At 37.5% G+C, this 20,905-nt stretch overlaps 1 protein-coding gene across 1 annotated transcript in view; it reads right to left on the reverse strand.

Annotated features, from left to right (window-relative positions):
- Nucleotides 1–429: 429 nt before the first annotated feature.
- Nucleotides 430–20,905, reverse strand: part of LOC126474534 (inactive pancreatic lipase-related protein 1-like) — a 102,694-nt gene continuing 82,218 nt past the window's right edge. Inside the window, exon 6 of the mRNA XM_050102006.1 lies at nucleotides 430–517. Coding sequence (XP_049957963.1) covers nucleotides 430–517 — 88 coding nt within the window. The remainder of the gene's footprint in view (nucleotides 518–20,905) is intronic.

Consider the following 20,905-nt stretch of genomic DNA (forward strand, 5'->3'; position numbering starts at 1 on the left):
TTTGTAGACAGAAGTAAAATTTTGACATATTATTTCTAATTATGCCCCTTATGCTTAAGAACATAACAGTAACTGCATTTGGTAAAACATTTTACAGTTAGGGTGAAGTGATTTGTTATAAAACTGTGAACAGTCTAGGTTGAGGTTCATACAATGTATAGACCAAAAGTGGGAAATGATAAGGTCTTTTGTAGAACTGAAACAATAAAAGAAAGGTTATATAGTCACATAACTGTGTAACTGAAGAGTTTCATCAAGGAATTCAGACATTATTTGTCATTTATGCTATATGCACTGTCACTAGGACACAGAATGATTCATATGCTTGAAGTCACTTAAATCTTGTTTCAAATAATGTTTGTTATTTTCTCACACCCGCTTTTCATGTCATGGATGCCTTAGGCTCCTGAAAACTGTCACACATTTGATTCAGTTTATTGAAATGTTGAAAGCTCCAGCGGTACCTCTGGCATATGGTGGTTGTATATTAGTGAAGAGAAAATAGCTGCCTGATGCACTGGAAGAAAGATTATAAAATATTTGTGATCAAAATTGCTTAACATCTACATAATATTTTGATATGTACTACAAGGATTACAGGGATTTACAAGACCATTCAGGTAGCTATAACGGAGACATACAATAACTTACCACAAGTACAGATCTTCATTTATTAAGTTCAAAATATGCTAGGCACTCTGAAAGTTTTGAGAATTCTGCAGTCACTGGTTCAGATCTGAGAGCACCATTGAACCTAATTTCATGTTGTAGTTTTAAATGTAATATAATTAGAATATGTGGTGAAGGATTTCCATTAACTGGAAGTATTTTTAGGTGATGAATTACTGTGATTTGATGGGTGTTGGGCAGACAGTCTACTGAGCAACTGCACATGGCTTTCTTGAGCTCTTCTATTTTCATAGGCATAACCTTTCTTTGCTTCAATTGGTATGGCCATTAGAGAAATTTTGTTGAAAATGGATGGAGGTTCAGGTGCTGAACAACAGTCACTATCAAAGGAAATGTGATTAATGATAAGTGACTTTTGAAAATGGTATACATTTTCAGTTCACCTTTGGGATTTTAATGGTGGCTGTTCCAATATATTACATGAGAATATTCATGTGTGTTGTGGGTTATTCATCACATGATATATATTTGCAAACAAAATGGCTTGTATATAGGAAAGATGCCAGAAATTTAAACTATAATTAAAATAATTTTTTGCACTAATAAAGAGTAAAACAGCATTAAAATGTTATTTCTTTGAAGAGAAATATATGTGGTAAACATTTTTGGATTACAGTGATCAATTAATTGTTATATTTAGATTAAAGTTCAGTCTTGATCACATTATGTCTGTTTTAATGAGTAACCGGTTTCGGTTTTTTCTATAAAACCATCATCAGACCCATTGGCTCCCTTGGGTTGGTAGGTGGAGCTCTCCTTGCTGCTGTGCAGTCAACTGATCAGTTGACTGCACAGCAGCACAGCAGCAAGGAGAGCTCCACCTACCAACCCAAGGGAGCCAATGGGTCTGATGATGGTTTTATAGAAAAAACCGAAACCGGTTACTCATTAAAACAGACATAACGTGATCAAGACTGAACTTTAATCTAAATATAAGAAATATATGTATTGTGATATGGAACAAGCTCAGATTCATTGACTGAGTAAGGGCATTTCTTTTCAGTGGCTTTCTTTGAACCTAACTGGATGTGAAATTAACTTGTTCTCTCTTAATTTACCATAATGTTCATCCTCATACAGTTTAAGCTGGAAGGTGGGAAGTATAAAATTTTCTTTGTTTCTTTTATCTCATCTACAAACAAAGTGATTTTCTTCAAATAATTTCTTCCTGGTGTACAAAAAGATAATAACTTGCTAAATAAAGAAAAAAATTGTAGTTTTCTAGGTAACGGGCAACTGTATTCTTTCTCACACACAGTGCACATTTTCTACCTGTTTTTTTCTGTATCTTTGGTATCCAAACAATGCTAGCCAAGTATTTCTAAGAAAACAATACTGTACCTAAAAACAATTTCAAAGTAAACTGTATATGCCACTAATTGTGTGACATCAGTTTCAGTTGATAATATTTGCATTTCAAACACTAAGCTGCTTAATTAGTTTCCTCATTACTCGCGCGCACGCACGCGCGCGCATGTGTGTGTGTGTGTGTGTGTGTGTGTGTGTGTGTGTGTGTGTGTGTGTGTGTGTGTGTGTGTGTGTGCCAGTTTAAATTTGTGTTTGGAATTAATCCTAAGAATTCAAACTGAGTTAGTTCTTTCTATGTCTTGGTTTGATAATCTTAAACAAGTTGCATTTTGATTGTCTGGTTCTCAATTGACCCATATGATTTTTATATATGCTCAGATACAATCCATTTAGCTGAAACTGAGTTTCTAGGCTACTGAGAATACTGATCAACAAAACAGAATTTTTTTCTTTATTGGTATATCATTCACATTGAACAGAAACAGAGTGTATATGTTATGCAAATGTATGGGACACCATGAGCTACTGTTTTTCAGACAGAACAATAATTTGCCCTATTTAAACTAATTATTGTTGTTTGTTTGCTGTTCCATAATTAGGATATAAGCCACTGCTGGGCATTGCTCCTAGTGGCATACTGGTCAAGGTTGTAAATAAGTAAGAAATGGTTTATGGAATAAAAAACTTTTGTGATGTTACAGAACATTCCTGAAACTTGGTTACTCCCATCTAAATATGATTACTGCAAGTATAGTGCTTTTATGTTGCTGAAACCCAAACCATTTTTTTACTATTACAGCAGATTTGTGAGAGTGACCACATAATAAAATTTGCCAACATAGAAGTTTCACTTTGTACAAGAGCTACAGTGCCTGTTTCTTCAGGGAAGCCATAGAAACTGGAAAGCCTCAAGCTAAATGGATCCTGGATTTCCATGCTGTGGCAAATGACTGTTGTAGGTAACAAGGAAAGAGCCCTCATATATTGGCAGGACAGGTACGTATAATGTATGGTCATGAGCTTGATTCCAGTCTGCCACCAGCAATGGAGGGCAATGCTTAGACATTGCCAGCAACTTATGCAAGTGAAAATTCAGAAATATTGTTACAGAAAAGTCAGCCAAAGGACCTGAGACAGAAGCCAACAAGCAATATCTCAGTTCTTGTACAATTTCATAAAGGCTAATATGTGTAATGAAATCAGTATTTCTATTGTATTTTAATTCTTTGTTGAACTTCCTTTTTGTTAGATTAAGAATTTTTGTACCCTTTAATGCTCTTTTATGCACAGTACATGTACATTTACATCATAGTCCACAAGCCATCTAATGGCATGTGGTGGAGGGTACTTTCGGTACCACTACCTGATCCCTCCAATGCTGTTCCACTCAGTTATAGTGCATGGGAAGAATGATTGTCGGTAAGCTTCTATTGGCTCTAATTTCTCAAAGTTTCTCCTCGTGGTCAATGCATGCGATATATCTGGGGGGAAGTAATATGTTGTCTGACTCCTTCTGAAAAGTGCTGACCCAAAATTTCAGTAGTAAATCTCTCCATGATGCACAACATCTCTCTTGTAATGTCTGTGGGTAGATTTTGTTTAGCGTCTCTGTAATGCTCACTCACTAGCTAAATGATCCCATGATGAAACACACCACTCTTTGTTGGATCTTCTCTGTCTCTTCTATCAGTCCTACCTGATAGGGACCCCAGACAGATGAACAATACTCAAGAATCGGGTGAACAAGTGCCTTATAAGCTACTTCTTTCGTGGATGAGTTACATTTCCTCAAGATTCTTCTGATGAATCTGAGTCTTGTGTCTGCTTTTCCCACTATCTGTATTATATGGTCATTCCACTTAAGATTGCTCTGGATACTCATGCCTAGATATTTTACAGCAGACACTGTCTCCACCTTGTCATCAATAGTGTAGCTGTACAGTAGTGGATTTCTTTTCCTGTGTAAGCACAATATGTTACGTTTATTTACATTCAGGGTCGACTGCCAGGGTCTGCATCATTCATCAATTCTTTGCAGGTCATTCTGCAAATTCTTGCTATCTTCTGGCATTGCTACTTTGGTATAAAAATCTGCAGCATCTGTGAATAGCCTTAAAGAGCATCCGATGTTTTCTACTAGATCAGGGCCGGCCAAACGCTGCACAGTGTGCAGACATGCGGAAGTGCTGCATTTGTGCGCACATGTGTGACAGGGAGCGACAGTGACATCTGTTATTTGACATGTGTCCTAAATGAATGGTGGTGGCTCCACTTCCCTGTTTATGTGGTACAAGCAAGAGGAAAATTGGTCATTAAACCGATTGTTTCAATGTATACTTACATTTAGTTTTTTTTTTTTTTTTTTTTTTTTTTAAATGTGTGAAGGGCTACGCTCAGCTGAAGTTGATAAAACATAACATTCATCTAATTGTCGGTTATTATGCAGATTTCAGACGGAACTGATGAAAGATATAGCAATAATGGTATTGAAATAACAGGTGATCATTGAGAGATCTGTGGTTAGCATTCTGTTCAGAGGTGAGTGAGACAGAAATTATGTGGGTGTAATTGAGGGCACCGAGAATTAGTTATAAGAAACCTTGCATTAGTTTAATGTTATTTGAAATCATGACTAAGGTTTGTTGGAAGTGGCTAAGTGCTCTCTTTCTTAAATACTAGCTCAGAAACATTACGCGTATTTACGTGCCGTCAGTCAAGCTGTCTTAATAAAAACCCACGGTTGTTAACTGTATTACATGTCTTACTGGGTTAAACTGTTAACATAAAAGTAGATGTCTCAATGAGTAGACTGTGACAGTATTTTAAGTGTTTAATATGTGAAATACCTTCACTTGTTTGGCTTGCAAGCTGTGGAAAGAGCACTAGAATGCGCTGGTACAGAGTATCCCAGCAAGTGGATAAAGTGACATCTGTGCGTAGAAACATGCACTACATGAACGCTGACGGCTGCGGCGTGCACACTATGACCCGGAAGTTGCACATGTGCATGAGCACCGCATGCGTGCAGAATTCTGGCCAGCCCTGTACTAGATCATTTATGTATATTGTGAACAGCAACATTCTTATCACACTTCCCTGAGGTACCTTTCCATCTGTTGATTTAGTTCTGTTAAGAGTGACATGTTGAGTTCTATCTTGAGGAACTTCCTTTTTGTTAGATTTAGAATTTTTGTGCCCTTTAGTGCTCAATTATGCACTGTAGATCTACAGCTACATCATATTCCGCAAGCCACCTAATAGTGTAAGTACCACTATCTGTCCCTCCAACCCTGTTCCACTCGCAAATAGTGCTTGGAAAGAATGATTGTCAGTAAGCCTCTGTATTGGCTCTAATTTCTCGAATTTTCTCCTTATGGTCAATATGCGAAATATGTGTGTCCTGGGTGGGGGGAGGGGGGGGGGGGGAGGGTGAAGTAATATGTTGTCTGACTCCTTCTAACATGTGCTGTCCCAAAATTTCAGTAGTAAATCTCTCCGTGATGCACAACATCTCTCTTGTAACGTCTGCTGGTGGAGTTTGTTACACAGATGAACAATACTCAAGAATTGGGGAAACAAGCACCTTATAAGCCACTTCTTTCATGGATGAGTTACATTTCCTTAAAATTCTTGTGGTGAATCTGAGTCTTGTGTCTGCTTTTCCCACTATTTGTTTTATATGGTCATTCCACTTAAGGTCACTCTGGACAGTTACGCCTAGATATTTTATGGCAGATGCTGTCTCCATCTGTTTATCATCAATAGTGTAGCTGTAGAGTAGTGGATTTCTTTTCTGATGTATGTGCAATATGTTACATTTATTTGTGTTCAGGGTCAACTGCCAGACTCTGCACCATTCATCAATTCTCTGCAGGTCGTTCTGCAAAGTCCTACTATCTTCTGGTATTGCTACTTTGGTATAAAAAACTGCATCATCTGCAAATAGCCTTAAAAAATACCCAGCATTTTCTACTAGATCATTTATGTATATTGTGAACAGCAACAATCCTATCACACTTCCCTGTGGTACTCTGGATATTACCTTTACATTTGTCAATTTAGTTCCGTTAAGAGTGACGTGTTGAGTTCTATCTGAAAGAAAGTCTTGAATCCAATCACGGATCTGTTCCAATACTCCATAAGCTCATATTTTTTTCATTAAATGGCAATGCGGGACGGTGTCAAATGCCTTACTGAAATCAAGGAACACGGCATCAGCTTGAGCACCATTGTCCACTGTGGCGTGGATCTCATGGAAGAACAGAACAAGCTGAGTTTCGCAGGATCTCTGTTTGTAGAATCCATGTTGATTTTTATAGAGGAGCTGTTCATTTTCCAAGAACGTCATAATTCTTGAGCATAAAACTTGTTCCATAATTCTACAATAGACTGATGTCAAATATATAGGACTACAATTCTGTGGATCTGTCTTATGGTCTTTCATAAAAATGGCAATGACCTGTGCTTTTTTCCAGTCGTTAGGTACCTTAAGTTGCTGAAGCAATCTACGATAAAGTACTGCTAGAAGGGGAGCAAGTTCTTTTGCATAATCTTTATAAAATCTTATAGGTGTCTCATCTGGTCCTGAACAATTGTAGCTGCTTTTCAATTTTGCAGTTTTTTGTCTCAATATCTGCCATTTTGACATTGAAAGGACAGATAGTGTTACGATCTTTCACAGTGAAACAACTTTGAAAGACCTAATTCAGTATTTTGCCCTTTTCTCTGTCATCTTCCATTTCAGTGCCAGTGTGGTTGCTGAGAGAATGAATAGATGATTTTGACCCAATTACTGATTTTACATATAACCAGAATCTCTTAGGGTTTATACTCAGGTCAGTTGACAATGCCTTACTTTTGAAATCATTGAACGCTTCTCTCATTGCTCTCCTTACACTCATTTTTGCTTCGTTCAGCTTTTGTTTTTCAGCTAGGTTTTTACGTCTCTTGAATCTGAGATGAAGTGCTCTTTGTTTATGTAGCACTTTTTTAACATGGCTATTAAACCATGGTGGATCTTTAACATCCCTCAAAACCTTACTCAGAACATAGTTGTCTAGAGCATATTGAATGACGCATTTGAATTTTTTCCATTTGTTCTCCACATCTTCATTCTTATCACCAAATATTTGATGCTGTGTACTGAGATATTCTGTAATTTGTATCCTGTCAGCCTTGCTGAGCAAATATACCTTCCTACCTTTCTTAACATTCCTTGTAGGACTCGTTGTCATAGATGCTGTCACAGCCTTATGATCACTCATACCTTCCTTTATGTTAACTGATTCAATAAGTTCATGTCTGTTTGTTGCCAGGAGGTCTAAGACATTACCCTCATGAATTGGTTCTCTAACTATCTGGTAAAGGTAATTTTCGGACAAGACATCCAGAACAATGCCACACAATTTCCTGTCTCTGACACCAGTTTTGGTGGCATACTCAATACCTGGCAAATTGAAATCACCCTCTGTGATCAGGAAAATTACTAATGATATTCTGCAAGCCCTGTCTGAAGCACTCTACAACTACAGATCCTGACCCAGGTAGTCCATAAAAGCATCCAATCACCATTTTTGACCGTTCTTTGATATTCAATTTCTCCCAGATTAATTCACATTCGGAAACCGTAATAATCTCGCTAGATTTTATCAAATTTTTTACTGCAATAAACACCCCACCACCACTGGTGACTAACCTACCCTTAAGATAAACATTCCAGTCTGAACTTAGGATTTTGTTGTCATTGATGCCTGGATTCAACCAGCTTTCTGTTCCCAATACTATCTGTGCATTATAACCTTCAATAAGCAATACTAATTCTGGGACCTTTCCTTGGGTGCTCATGCAGTTTACTAAAATTGTGTTAATCTTTTCTATTTATGATCTGTGAGGACCAAGATTCTCTGAGTTTGCTGTAGCTGATTTAACAGGCAAATCATGTTTGCTCCCAAGGGAGAGGTTCTCTAACCTAAAAAAAGCCCCATGTGCATGCCACACGTACTCTGCTACCCTAGTAACCACTTCTTGCATGTAGTGCATGCCTGACCTATCAAGGGGAACCCTACAGTTCTGCACCCAATAACGGAAGTCAAGAATTCACACCTGACACCACCACAGAGCCATCTGAGCCTCTGGTTTAGACCTTCCACTCTGCTACAAACCAGAGGACCATGATCAACCCTGGCTAGGATGCTACAAATAGACAGCTTAGCCTGCACCCTGTGCGCATTGCTAGTTGCCTTACCCAAATCAGCTAGCTGCTGAAAGGAGCTGAGGATGGCCTCAGAACCCAAGCGGCAAGCGTCATTCATGCTGACATGTGCCACTACATTTAGCCGGTTGCATCCAGTGTGCTCGATAGCTGCTGGCAGGGCTTCCTCCACATCATGGATGAGACCTTCCAGCAAACATACCAAATGCACACTGGAATTCTTTCTCACCTTGCCTGCTATCTCCCTGAGGGGCTCCATCACCCGACTAACATTGGAGCTCCCAATGACTAGCATACCCACCCTCTGTACTTGTCTGGACTGAGCAGGAAAATCGACCACTGGCCCAACAGGAGAGGCATCCAGTGGTGCTCAGAGTTATCATTAACACTGGGAAGCACTTCGTACCTGTTGCCCAGTGACACGCAAACCCACCACTGTCTGCCATCCACTCTGGAGTGAGGATGGACCGGTCAGACATTGTGTATCAGAAGCCGCAGTGATGTCTGGGCCACCAGGGGATTCCAGTGACACCAAAAGTGTCACAGGTCTCATCACTGGCACCCCAATGTCACTGCAACTTTAAGCATTAGTTAGAAGCTTGTCGATGGTAGCCAATGCAGCTTCCAGCTGTTTACGGACAGCAGCCAACTCTCCTTGTGTCCGCTCACAACAAGCACTGTCCCTAGCCACGTTGTACTATGTATAAAATAGATATGAGGTCTCAAATGGCGCAACTGAGTTTGAAAATATACCAAAGGAGGATAAAGTAACACTAAAAGTTAGCGTACTGATTTCTCACTGAACTCTGAGACCGCAAGATATTAAACAGAAATAAATTTCTCTACACGGAAAATTTACACTAGGAAGCCACCCTACACAAGGATATTCACAATACTTATGCAAAAACAATTATTAATTTTCTAACCACTAGTGTACACAGCTCTGTTGAGTGTCCTCTTGGCTTGGCAGCTGCCACTACACTATAATTTATCTGTCACTTTATTGTTCCGGATTGTATAAGGAAGTGTTTCATTGAAGACATCTAGACAACAGTTCAGGAATTTGTCAAAATTTGCGTCACTTGATATACTGCCCATTCTATCTCATTTAGATTATTACTAAAAGTGAAGAAGTTTTCTTTGCCTAAATTCCTTTTCATGTGGTTTTCTATCCTGAAATATACCTACTTGTGGTGCTCAATGTCAGGGGTGGGGGAAGGGGGAGGGGCAGGGGCAGATAAAGTTTCTGCCCCTTCCCCACTCCAAATTCACTTAGACATGTACATAATCTACCAGCAGAGCCAGTGATAAAAATTACGATGTGCATTAGAAGACTAGCAATTAGTATTTTAGGTGGTAGCATTTTGGTTGACACCAAGTTTTCCTTATGATTGCATCAAACTATCAACCCTTGAAGCTACTGTTTTCAGTCAATGATGTCTTCAAGTGCATTCTGTCCTGTTCCCTCCTCCCCCCTCCCCCCCCTCTCAATCTCTCTCTTTGTCCCAGTTTTCAGTCTGTGCACTTAAACTCCATTAAAGGAACCTGATAATAGGAGACAAGCACTGTCAGAATACATACGAAGTCTGAAAAACATTTTTTGTAACACATGAACAGAGGTTGAAACTAGTTGAGATGATAGGGCTGATTCTTTCATTATGTTTACAGAATTTTGGGGAAAAAGTTCCAAACTGAATGCAAAAACCCAGCCAGATACTTTCCTTTTTCATTTTTAACAGTTATTCTCCAGATCTGAAAAGTAGTATTGCGTTAAAAAGAAGTTTTGCACTACTTTCATGACTTCCATATCTTTTTTTAGATAGCAGCTTGAAAAGTTTTAGACTTTTTTAATATGACTGTCATTATTGACTTATTTCTACTATGAGAACAACAGACCAGATCTCAGTATAATCCAAATTTTCATGCAGCCAGAGTGAAAATATTAGGACTCCAGAAACTTCTTTTTTTGGAGAGGGAGGGGGCGATTATCAGTTTTCTGATTGATTTGATGTGGCCCACCATGAATTGCTCTCCAGTGTCAACCTTTACAACTCAAAGTAGCATTAAACCCAATGTGCTCAATTATTTCTTTGATGTATTCCAACCTCTGTCTTCCTCTTTAATTTTTAACCTCCAAATTTACTCGAAATACCATGGAAATTATTTGTTGGTGTCTTAACATATGTCTTACCAGCCTGTCCTTCTTGTAAGTGTTTTCACATGTTTCTCTCTTCAGCAATTCTGTAGAGAACCTCCTCATTCTTATCTTATCAGTCCACCTAATTTTCAACAACCATCTTTTGCACCACTTCTTAAATGCTTTGGTTATCTCATTTTATGGATATTCACAGTCAATGATTAATTTCCATGTGATTCTGTGCACCAACTGGACACCCTTAGACATCTCTGCCTCAAATTAAGGCTGATGTTTGAGACTAATAGATTTCTTTTAACTAGGTATGTCCTCTTCACCTGTGCTAATCTGCTTTTTATGTCCTTCTTGCTTCAGCTGACATTATATTTTGCTTCCAAGGTTGCAAAAATCTTTCACTTCATTTATTTTGTAGTGTCTAATTTTAACATTAAGTTTATATCTAATCTCATATCTGCTATTCCTAATTACTTTTGTCTTTCTTCATACTTAAAGATCCCAGAAATTTAGAATTGCTTAAATTTATGTTGTACCATGAATGTGTTCAGTGAGGGTGAAATTAATAAGAAGGCAAAAATATTTCTTGACACTGCAGCCCCTTATTTTAATGTTGCCTTCTCCCTTAGAAGACTAGTACCTCATCATGCAAATTAACCAGTACAAGGGGTGGACAACAAAGAGAATAATCACCTTCTGTGCTACAACAAGAAAATATATGCTGAACGTATAGCAGGCAATGGTGCCAATTTTCATATATTTTTTAAAATACTAAAAAAAAGTATTTGGGCAAGTAATAAGTGAGGCTAAGAAAATCACAAATAATAATTATAAAAAAAACTGACAATTGAAGGAAGGCAATTCGGGATGTTGTTAGAGGTACCCTTGGAACTGGAGGTTTTAAGGAAGGTCCAGATCATATAATTCATAATGAAGCTGAAATATGAGGTGCCCATAGATAAGTGAAGCTTTTAACAAGCATTTTTCAGGTATTGCTTGTAATCTTCCATCCTAGGTTACTTCACACTTCTCATTGAATTTCTCAAATTAGGCACGTCATTGTTTCTAATGCCGGTAACTCAAGAAGTCCTAAAAATTGTCAGAAAAAGTGGCAACTCATATTCATCTGTTATTGGTGGGATACCTGATTTTTCATTAAAAATATTGCACTAGAAATCATTATTCCACTTTGTGATGTAATAAACAGTTTTCTAATTACTGTTTTTTTTCCAGATTTTTTAAAATTACTAAAGTTATCTTTCTGCTAAAAAAAGGAGATACAAACAATGTCAACAAATATCAATCAATTTCCATTCTTTCTGCCATACTGAAGATTATAGAAAAGTTAATGTATTGCCTTGTAATTTCACTCCTTGATAAATGTTGCCTACTCACAAAATATCAGTCTGGTTTCCTTAAAAGCAGATCCATTAATGGAGATTTATTTTCTTTTAATGATCAGGTTCTGAGTACATTTAATGATGAACATTCTGCCTCTGGTCTTCTCACAGACCTGACTGTGGTTGTGTGTGTCTGTGAGCGAGTTGCATTTGCCTGGTGAGACAGTCTTTTTGTTGCGCCTATCTGTGACTCAGTATCTCCACCCATTTCATAATATTGTTACATTCCATCCTGGGTTGTCCATTGTTTAATTAGACTTGACTAAAGCCTTGACTTGGTCAGTCATACTCTGCTACTTGAAAAACTACAGTTAATTCATAGTAGAGGTTCTTACAATATGTGGTTTCAATCATACCTCACCAGCAGGAGTATGTTGTTGAATTCTCAAACAAAGACTGTATTAAAATTCGATCCAGTGAAACAGTGATCAGTCATGGTGTCCCTGAAGGTTCAGTTGTAGGGACCTTACTTTCCCTCCTATTTATCAATGACCAATCTGAATCTGCTTAATGCCTCACCTCTAAAGGTTCAGTTCTAGGGACCTTACCTCAACTATTATTTATCAAGGACCAGCGTCTGGATCTGCCTAACGCCTCACCTCTATTGTTTGCAGGTTTGTTTTTCCAAAATCCGTTCCTTGTGGTTATTAAGGATGTAATAACAGACTCTATCAACAAGATACTTTTCTGGATACACAAAAATGATCTATTATCTGGCAAAAACAAAACTGCTCATATTCATTTCAGTGCCTCCAAAAGTTGCCCTATCTACATTAAGCCCACACAAATTAATGATGGAACAATACTGCAAGCCAATGAGATTAAATTGCTTGAGGTGTTGACAAACAATAACTTACAGTGGAATATTTACAGAGAAAGTCTGCTGAGGAAACTGAGCAGTCTGTTCTGTGCTTTTTGGATTGTTAGTCAGTCCTGTGTTATCTCAACTCTAAAATCAGTTTCTTTTACTTTAGTACATGCAATGCTCTCTTATGGACTCTAATTTTGGTTGTCTGTGTTCGGTAAAATTTTTGTGATGCAAAAAAGGCTCTTAAAGATAATGAAGCAGATGTCTCTGCAGACCTATTTTCAGGGAATTGAAAATACTACCTGTTCCTGGCATTTATATTTTCGAAACTGTGTCTTTTGTTGATAAGAAATTTGCATTTGTTTGAGACCAATAAATCTATTCACAATCATAATACTTATTCCAGTGCAGACATCCACCTCAATACCCAAAAACTGATGAATAGTTTACTTAGTTAAGAAATACTGGCAATGTGCTTTACAATAAGTTGCCTCTATCAGCTATAGAGAAATAGTAATGCATTTAGAATAGAGCAGAAAATATATTACTCATTCACTCTTTTTTCTGTTGATGACTACCTAAATATGTTCCAACTTTTAGCCTATAGCGTGACTGTACTGTAGTATGCCTACATGTATAAGCTTAATGGAATACTGTACAATGTACCAGAAAGAAGCATCAAGTTTGGCATGCCTATATTTATGAAGCTAATAAACATATACAATGAATTTTGTTTTTTGATGAATGGGAAACTCAAAAAATTTTTTTCATACCTTTTCATCACTGGGGTGGCTTGTGTGCTTCAGTGATACAAATAGCTAAACCACAGGTGCACCTGCAATGGAGGGCTATCTATGGAGAGGTCAGACAAAAGTGTGATTCCTGAAGAGGGGCAGCAACCTTTTCAGTAGTTGCAGAGGCAACAGCCTGGATGATTGACTGATCTGGTCTTGTAACATCAACCAAAACGGCTTTGCTGTGCCGGTACTGTGAATTTGATTTGATTTGATTTGATTTGATTTATTTCGTGTTCCATAGGTCAACTGTGTTGAATACACAAGGACGTGGAATGAGTCAGTTTTTTACAAATACCGTCTGATAATCTTATAGCATATACAGAAATTTGAGTACATAATTATATAAAAACTTATACAGTAAATTCTTTGGGCAGCAATATAGAAAAAGAAAATACATATTTTCTTAGAATTATTAAAACACTACAGAAAACAGATACGGAGCACACACAGATACAGATCTCAGGTTAAATAAAATTCGTAGTGGCATTATGTCAACTTGTATTATATAATATTAAAATATTACAATTTATTTAGTTAAAAATTCATCTAGACTGTAAAAAGCTTTTTCTAGCAGAAATATTTTTAGTGCTTTCTTAAACTCGCTATTGTTATGAATCTTTGTCTTTATTTCGGGAGGAAGAGCATTGAAGAGTTTTGCTCCAGTGTAATGGACACCCTTTTGTGCCAAGCTCAAATTTCTGAGTTCACTGTGTATGTCATTCTTCCTCCGTGTGTTATGCTCATGATAATTACTATTTGGTTGAAATATATCTATATTTTTACAAACAAAACACATGAGAGAAAAAATATATTGGCATGTAGTTGTGTATATTTTAAGATTACGAAAACTATTTCTACAAGAGTCTCTTGGGCGCAATCTACATATAATTCTTAAAGCTCGCTTCTGTGCAATGAACACTTTCCTTGCTAATGGCTGGTTGCCCCAAAAAATAATTCCGTACTCAATGAGACAATGAAAATAGCCATAATAGGCCACTTTTGCAGTGTTAGGTTCAACACATGTAGTGACAACCCGTAAAGCATAGGTAGCAGAGCTAAGCCTCTTACAGAGATCAATAATATGTGAAGACCAGTTCATTTTCTTGTCAATGTGCACTCCAAGAAATTTTGTTGTTTCAATTCTGACTATTGGTTGATTACCACATGTCACACTTATCTCTCTCTCTTTTTCTGTTTTTGTACAGAATTGAATAAAGCTGGTCTTACTGGAATTTAATGAGAGACCATTCACCTTGAACCAATTAATCATATCTGAGAGTATGTGATTACTGAGTTCCTCAAGATTGTTGTCTGTTCTACTGCTCATAAAAATTGTGGTATCATCAGCAAATAATGTAAATTTACACGGCAGGCTTGTACATGATGGTAGATCATTTATAAAAATCAGGAATAATAGTGGCCCAAGAATTGAGCCCTGGGGCACTCCACATGTAATGGATGGTTAGACGTAAGGGGAAACTACAGCTGTAATTTTTCCTGAGGACATGGAGCTCTGCTGTATGGTTAAATGTTGATGATGACCTCTTGGGTAAAACATTCCAGAGGTAAAATAGCACCCAGTTCAGATCTCCAGGTGGGGACTAATCAGGAGGATGTCATCATAAGGAGAAACAAGACCGGCCTTTTACAGACTGGAGCATGGAATGTTAGGTCCCCTAATTGGGCAGGTAGATTAGATAATTTAAAAAGGGAAATGGGTAAGTTGAATATAAATATAGTGGGTATTACTGAAATATGATGGCAGGTAGAGCAGGACTTCTGCACAGGTGAATACAGGGTTATAAATACAGGTCAAATAGGGGTACTGCAGGAGTGAGTTTAATAATGAATAAGATAATAGGAACATGGGTAAGCTACTATGAACAGCATAGTGACTGCATTATCATAGCTGAGGTACAGATGAAGCACACACCTACCACAGTAGTAAGAGTATGCATGACAACTAGCTCGGCAAATGATTAAGAGATAATAAATTATTCAGATAGTTAAAGGAGATGAAAATTTAATTGCGATGGGGTACCAAAGTTCAATGGTAGGAAAAGGAAGAGAAGGAAAAATAGTAAGTGAATATGGACTGGGGGAAAGGAATGAAAGAGGAAGATACCTGGCAGAATTTTATGCAGAACATAATTTAATCATTGTACCACTTGGTTTTAGAATCATGAAAGAACGTTGCATACATGGAAGAGAACTGGAGACATCAGATGGTTTCAGAGTGATTATATAATGGTTAGACAGAGATTTAGGAACCAGGTATTAAATTGTAAGACCTTTCAGGGGGCATATGTGGATTCTGACCAGAATTTATTGATTATGAACTGAAGAAATTGGGAAAAGGTAAAAAATTAAGGAGATAAAACGTGCATCATTTGAAAGAACCAGATGTTGTTGAGAATTTCAGAGCAAACATTGGGCAATGGTTGACTAGAAAAGGCGAAAGGAATACAGTGGAAGATGGATAGGTAGCTTTAAGAGATGAAATAGTGAAGGCAGCAGCAGATCAAATAGGTAATGAGACAAAGCCTCATAGAAATCCTTGGATAACACAAGGGATGTTGAATTTAGTTAATAAAGGAGAAAATATAAAAATACAGCATATGAAGCTGGTGAAAGGAATACAAACGTTTAAAAAATGAGATTGATGGGAAGTGCAAAATGGCTAATCAAGAATGGCTAGAGGACAAATGTAAGGATTTAGAAACATATTTCACCAGGGGAAAGATATATACATGATACAGATAAATTAAAGGGGCCTTTGTGGAAATGAGAAGTAGCTGTATGCGTATCAAGAGTTCAGGTGGTAAACCATCCCTAGGCAAAGAAGGGAAAGCTGAAAGGTGGAAGGAATACATAGAGGGTCATTTCCAGGTTGAAAGCATTGACAGGAAGATATGATACTGCAAGAAGAATTTGAAAAAATAAATAAATTAATTAAATAAATAAATCAGGAGTACACCATATTCTGTCAGAACTACTGACGGCTTTGGGAGAGCCAGCCATGATAAAACTCTTCCAAGGTAAGCGAAATACCCTCAGATTTGAAGAAGAACAAAGTAATTCCAATATCTAAGAAAGCAGCTGCTGACAGGTGAGAAAATTAGAGAACTATCAGTTTAATCTACATCTACATCTACATATATGCTCTGCTAGCCACTGAGTGGCATGTGGTGGAGGGCCCTATTCATGCCAAAGTCATATTACCCCCCTTCTGTTCCCCTCATAGATCACATGAAGGAAAAACAACTGTCTGAATGACTCAGTACAAGCTCTAATTTCCATTATCTTTGAATAGTGATAAATGCATGATTTGAAAGTTGGTGGTAATAATATATGCTCTACATCCTCGGCGAAGATCGGATTTTGGAATTTAGTGAGCAGCCCCTTCTGTTTAGCATGTCGTCTATCTGCAAATGTGTCCCACTCAAAACTTTACATGAGATTTGTAAATCTCTCGCGATGGCTAAATGTACCAATAATAAATCTTGCCGCCCTTGTTTGGACATTCTCAATCTCTTGAGTCAGACCCAACTGGTACAGGTCCCATACAAACGAAAAATGTTCTAAGACTGGATGAACTAAAGTATTGAGTAAGCAATTTCCTTTGATGAAGGACTGCATCACTTCAGGATTCTACCAATAAACTGCAATCTAGAGTTCAGCTTACCTGTTACTTGAATAATCTGATCATTCCATTTGAGATCATTTCGTATAGTCACACCCAGATACTTGACAGATGTTACTGCTTCCAAAGACTGGGCATTTATATTGTACTTGGAGATTAATGGGGATTTTTGCTTTGTTATACACAGTAGCTTACACTTACTAATACTGAGAGATAACTGCCAGCCATTGCACCACGCATTTATTTTCTGCAAACCCTCATTGATTTGTTCACAACTTTTGTGTGATACTACCTTCCTGTAGGCTACAGCATCATCAGCAAACAGTCTAATGCCACTGTCAATACCACCAACCAGATCATATATGTAAATTATAAAAAGCAGCAGACCAATTATGCCGCACTGGGGCACACCTGACGTTACACTTGTTTTGTTGAAGTCTCCCCATTCAGGATGACATACTGCTCTCTGTCTGTTAGAAAACTCTCTATCCACCCACATATGTCATTGGATAGACTGTAAGCACACACTTTTTGGGGCAAGCGACAGTGCAGAACTGAGTCAAATGCCTTTCAAAAGTCAAGGAATATGGCTCCAATCTGGGAGCTCATATCTAAAGCTTGTTGTATATAATGCAAAAAGAGAGCCAGCTGTGTCTCACATGACTGCTGTTTCCTAAAACGGTGCTGGTTTCTGCAGATGAGCTTCTCAGAGTCTAGAAAGCTCATTATGTCTGAACACAAAATATGTTCCATGATTCTAGAACAAATCGATGTCAGTGAAATTGGCCAGTAATTATGTGCGTCCAATTTTCTAGATTTTATAGATTTCTATGACCTGGGCCTTCTTCCAGTTCCATGGAACTTTCCACTGTTCCAATGATCTCTGATAGATGATGGATGAGAATGGTGCTATACTTCTAGCATAGTCAACATAAAATCTTACGGGGATAGCATCTGGGCCAGATGCTTTCCTGGTGTCTAAGGATCTTAACTGTTTTACAATCCCAGATACACTAAATACTATGTCAGCCATCCTTGTGATTGTTTGATAATTGAAAGGGGTAATGGTGCTGCAGTCCTGTACTGTAAATGAGTTTTTGAAAGCTAGGTTTAGAATTTTGTCTTCTGTTTATCATCATCTGTTACATTACCCATACTATCAGCAAGAGAAGGTACTGAATTATTTGTAGTGTTCACAGATTTTATGTGCAACCAAAATTTTTTGGGGTTATTTTTAGAATCTGCAGATAAAGTATTGCTTTCAAATCCATTAAAAGAATCTCTCTTTGACTTTTTGACAGCTGCTTTCATTTTGCATAATTTCTGTTTGCCAGTGGGGCAGTGACTACATTTAAAACGAATCTGAAAAGCTCTCTGCTTTCTCAGAAACTTCCTAATATGTTTGTTGAACCAAGGTAGATCCTTTCCCTCCCCTATATTTTTGCTAGACACTTATTTCTCTAGCACGTGGTGGACAATATCTTTAAATTCCAACCAAAGATGCTCGATATCTTTGTGTCCTATGATAAATGCTTGGAGCTGACTATGAAGATATTCATTAATGACACTTTTACTTGCTTTCCCAAACAAGAAAACTTTGTTTTTTTTTTTTTGCAACTTCTACTGACACAGAAGCCACAACAACATTTTGGTCGGTAATACCTTCTTCTAGATTAACTTCCTCAAAACGATCAGGTCTGTTCGTCACCAAGATATCTAATATGTTCCCATCTCGAGTTGGTTTTCCAACCAATTGCTCAATGTTGTATATTGAGAGTGCTCCTAGAATAACTTCACATGAGTCTTTGCTTCTACCCCCTGTGATAATTTTCCCAGTCAATGGACACCAGATTAAAGTCTCCATTGATAACAAATGAATAATTTGGATATTTATTTCCTATGTACTCAAGACTTTTCCTGAAACATTCTGCAATATTTGTTGCAGATGCTGGTGGTATATAAAAACATCCTAATACAATGGCCACTCCTTGTCTGATTGACAGCTTTATCAGACAATTTCACAGTCCATCCCAGTATCAATCTCAACTGCATTTAAACAGCTTTTAACTGCAAGGAACACACCACCTCAATTAGCATCAGTCTTATCCTTCCTAAAGATTGTGCAATCCAACTTCAAAATTTCACTGCTATTTATGTCTGGTTTCAACCACCTTTCAGTACCTAATACAATATTGGCATTACTACTGTTAATTTCGAAAAGTAACTCAGGGATCTTGCTACAGATGCTTTGACAATGTACTAACATGAGATTTAGCATATTTAAATCCTTTGGAATGACCTGTTTAGGCAAACTATCAGTTTTTATAGTTGGCACATCCACATCAGTGTCATTAACTGGTAATTTTTCAGGCCAATGGTTTATTTCCCCAGGGGAGTAGCCTAATCTAAAAAAAGAACTATGTGCACACTACAAGTACTGTGCTACTAATGTAGCTGCTTCCTGTGTGTAGTGCACCCCTGATCTATTGAGGGGTGTCCTACAACCTCCCATCCCATAGCGTAGGTCAAGAAATCTGCAAATAAGTCATGGTTGCAAAATTTTACCATAAATCTTCTTTACAGAAGAATGGAAAACTGGTGGAACCCACCTTAGGGAAGATCAGTTTTGATTCTGGAGAAATGTAGGAATACATGAGCCAATATTGACTCTACAACTTATCTCAGCAGACAGATTAAGTAAAGCAAAACCTATATTTATAGTATTTATAGACTCAGAGAAAGCTTTTGACATTGTTAACTGGAATATTCTCTTTGAAATTCTGAAGGTAGCAGTGGTAAAATACAGTGAGCAACATGGTATTTACAACTTGTACAGAAACCAGATGGCAGTTATAAGAGTCGAGGGGCATGAAAGGGAAGCAGTGGTTGAAAATGGAGTGAGAAAGGGTTGTAGCCCATCTCTGATGTTATTCAATGTGTGCATTGCACATGCAGTAAAGGAAGCCAAAGAAAAATGTGGAGTAGGAATTAAAATCCATGGAGAAGAAATAAAAACTTTGACACTTGCTGAAGACACTGTAATTCTGTCAGAGACAGCAATGGACCTGGAAGAGCAGTTGAATAGAATGGACAGTGTCTTGAAAGGAGGATATAAGATGAACATCAACAAAAGCAAAATGAGGATAAACGAATGTAATCTAATTATAATAAAATCATATGATGCTGAGGAAATGAGACATTTAAATTAGTTGATGAGCTTTGCTATTTGGGTAGCAAAGTAACTGATGATGGCCGAAGTAGGGATGATATAAAATGCAGACTGGTAATGGCAAGAAAAGCATTTCTGAAGAAGAGAAATTTGCTAACATCATATAGATGTAAGTGTTTGGAAGTCTTTTCTGAAGATATTTTTCTGGAGTGTAGCCATGTATGGAAGGGGAACATGGATGATAAACAGTTTAGATAAGAGAACAGAAACTTTCAAAATGTGGTGCTACAGAAGAATGCTGAAGATTAGATAAGTCACTCAGATAACTAACGATGATGTACTGAATAGAATTGGATGGAATTGGAGAGACAAGAAATTTAGGACACAAGATGCCCAAAAGAAGGTTAATCAAGGGATCACCAGTTTAGTTCTGGAGGGATGTGGATGTGTAAAAATCGTAGAGGGAGACCAAGAAATGAATACAGTAAGCAGATTCTGAAAGATGTAGGTTGCAGTAGTTATTTGGAGATAAAGAGGCTCACACGGGATAAAATAACCTGGACAGCTGTATCAAACCAGTCTTTGGACTAAAGAACACAAGATCAACAATACATCGCACATAAACTAATCTGTTTAGCATTGTTGCACAATTTATAATTTGAAATTTGTATCTCATATTGTAAATTGAATTTTGTTCTAAAAATTTAAGTTCATCCAATATCCTTATATA

The sequence above is a fragment of the Schistocerca serialis genome, chromosome 4 (assembly GCF_023864345.2).
Source record: "Schistocerca serialis cubense isolate TAMUIC-IGC-003099 chromosome 4, iqSchSeri2.2, whole genome shotgun sequence".
Lineage (NCBI taxonomy): Eukaryota > Metazoa > Arthropoda > Insecta > Orthoptera > Acrididae > Schistocerca > Schistocerca serialis.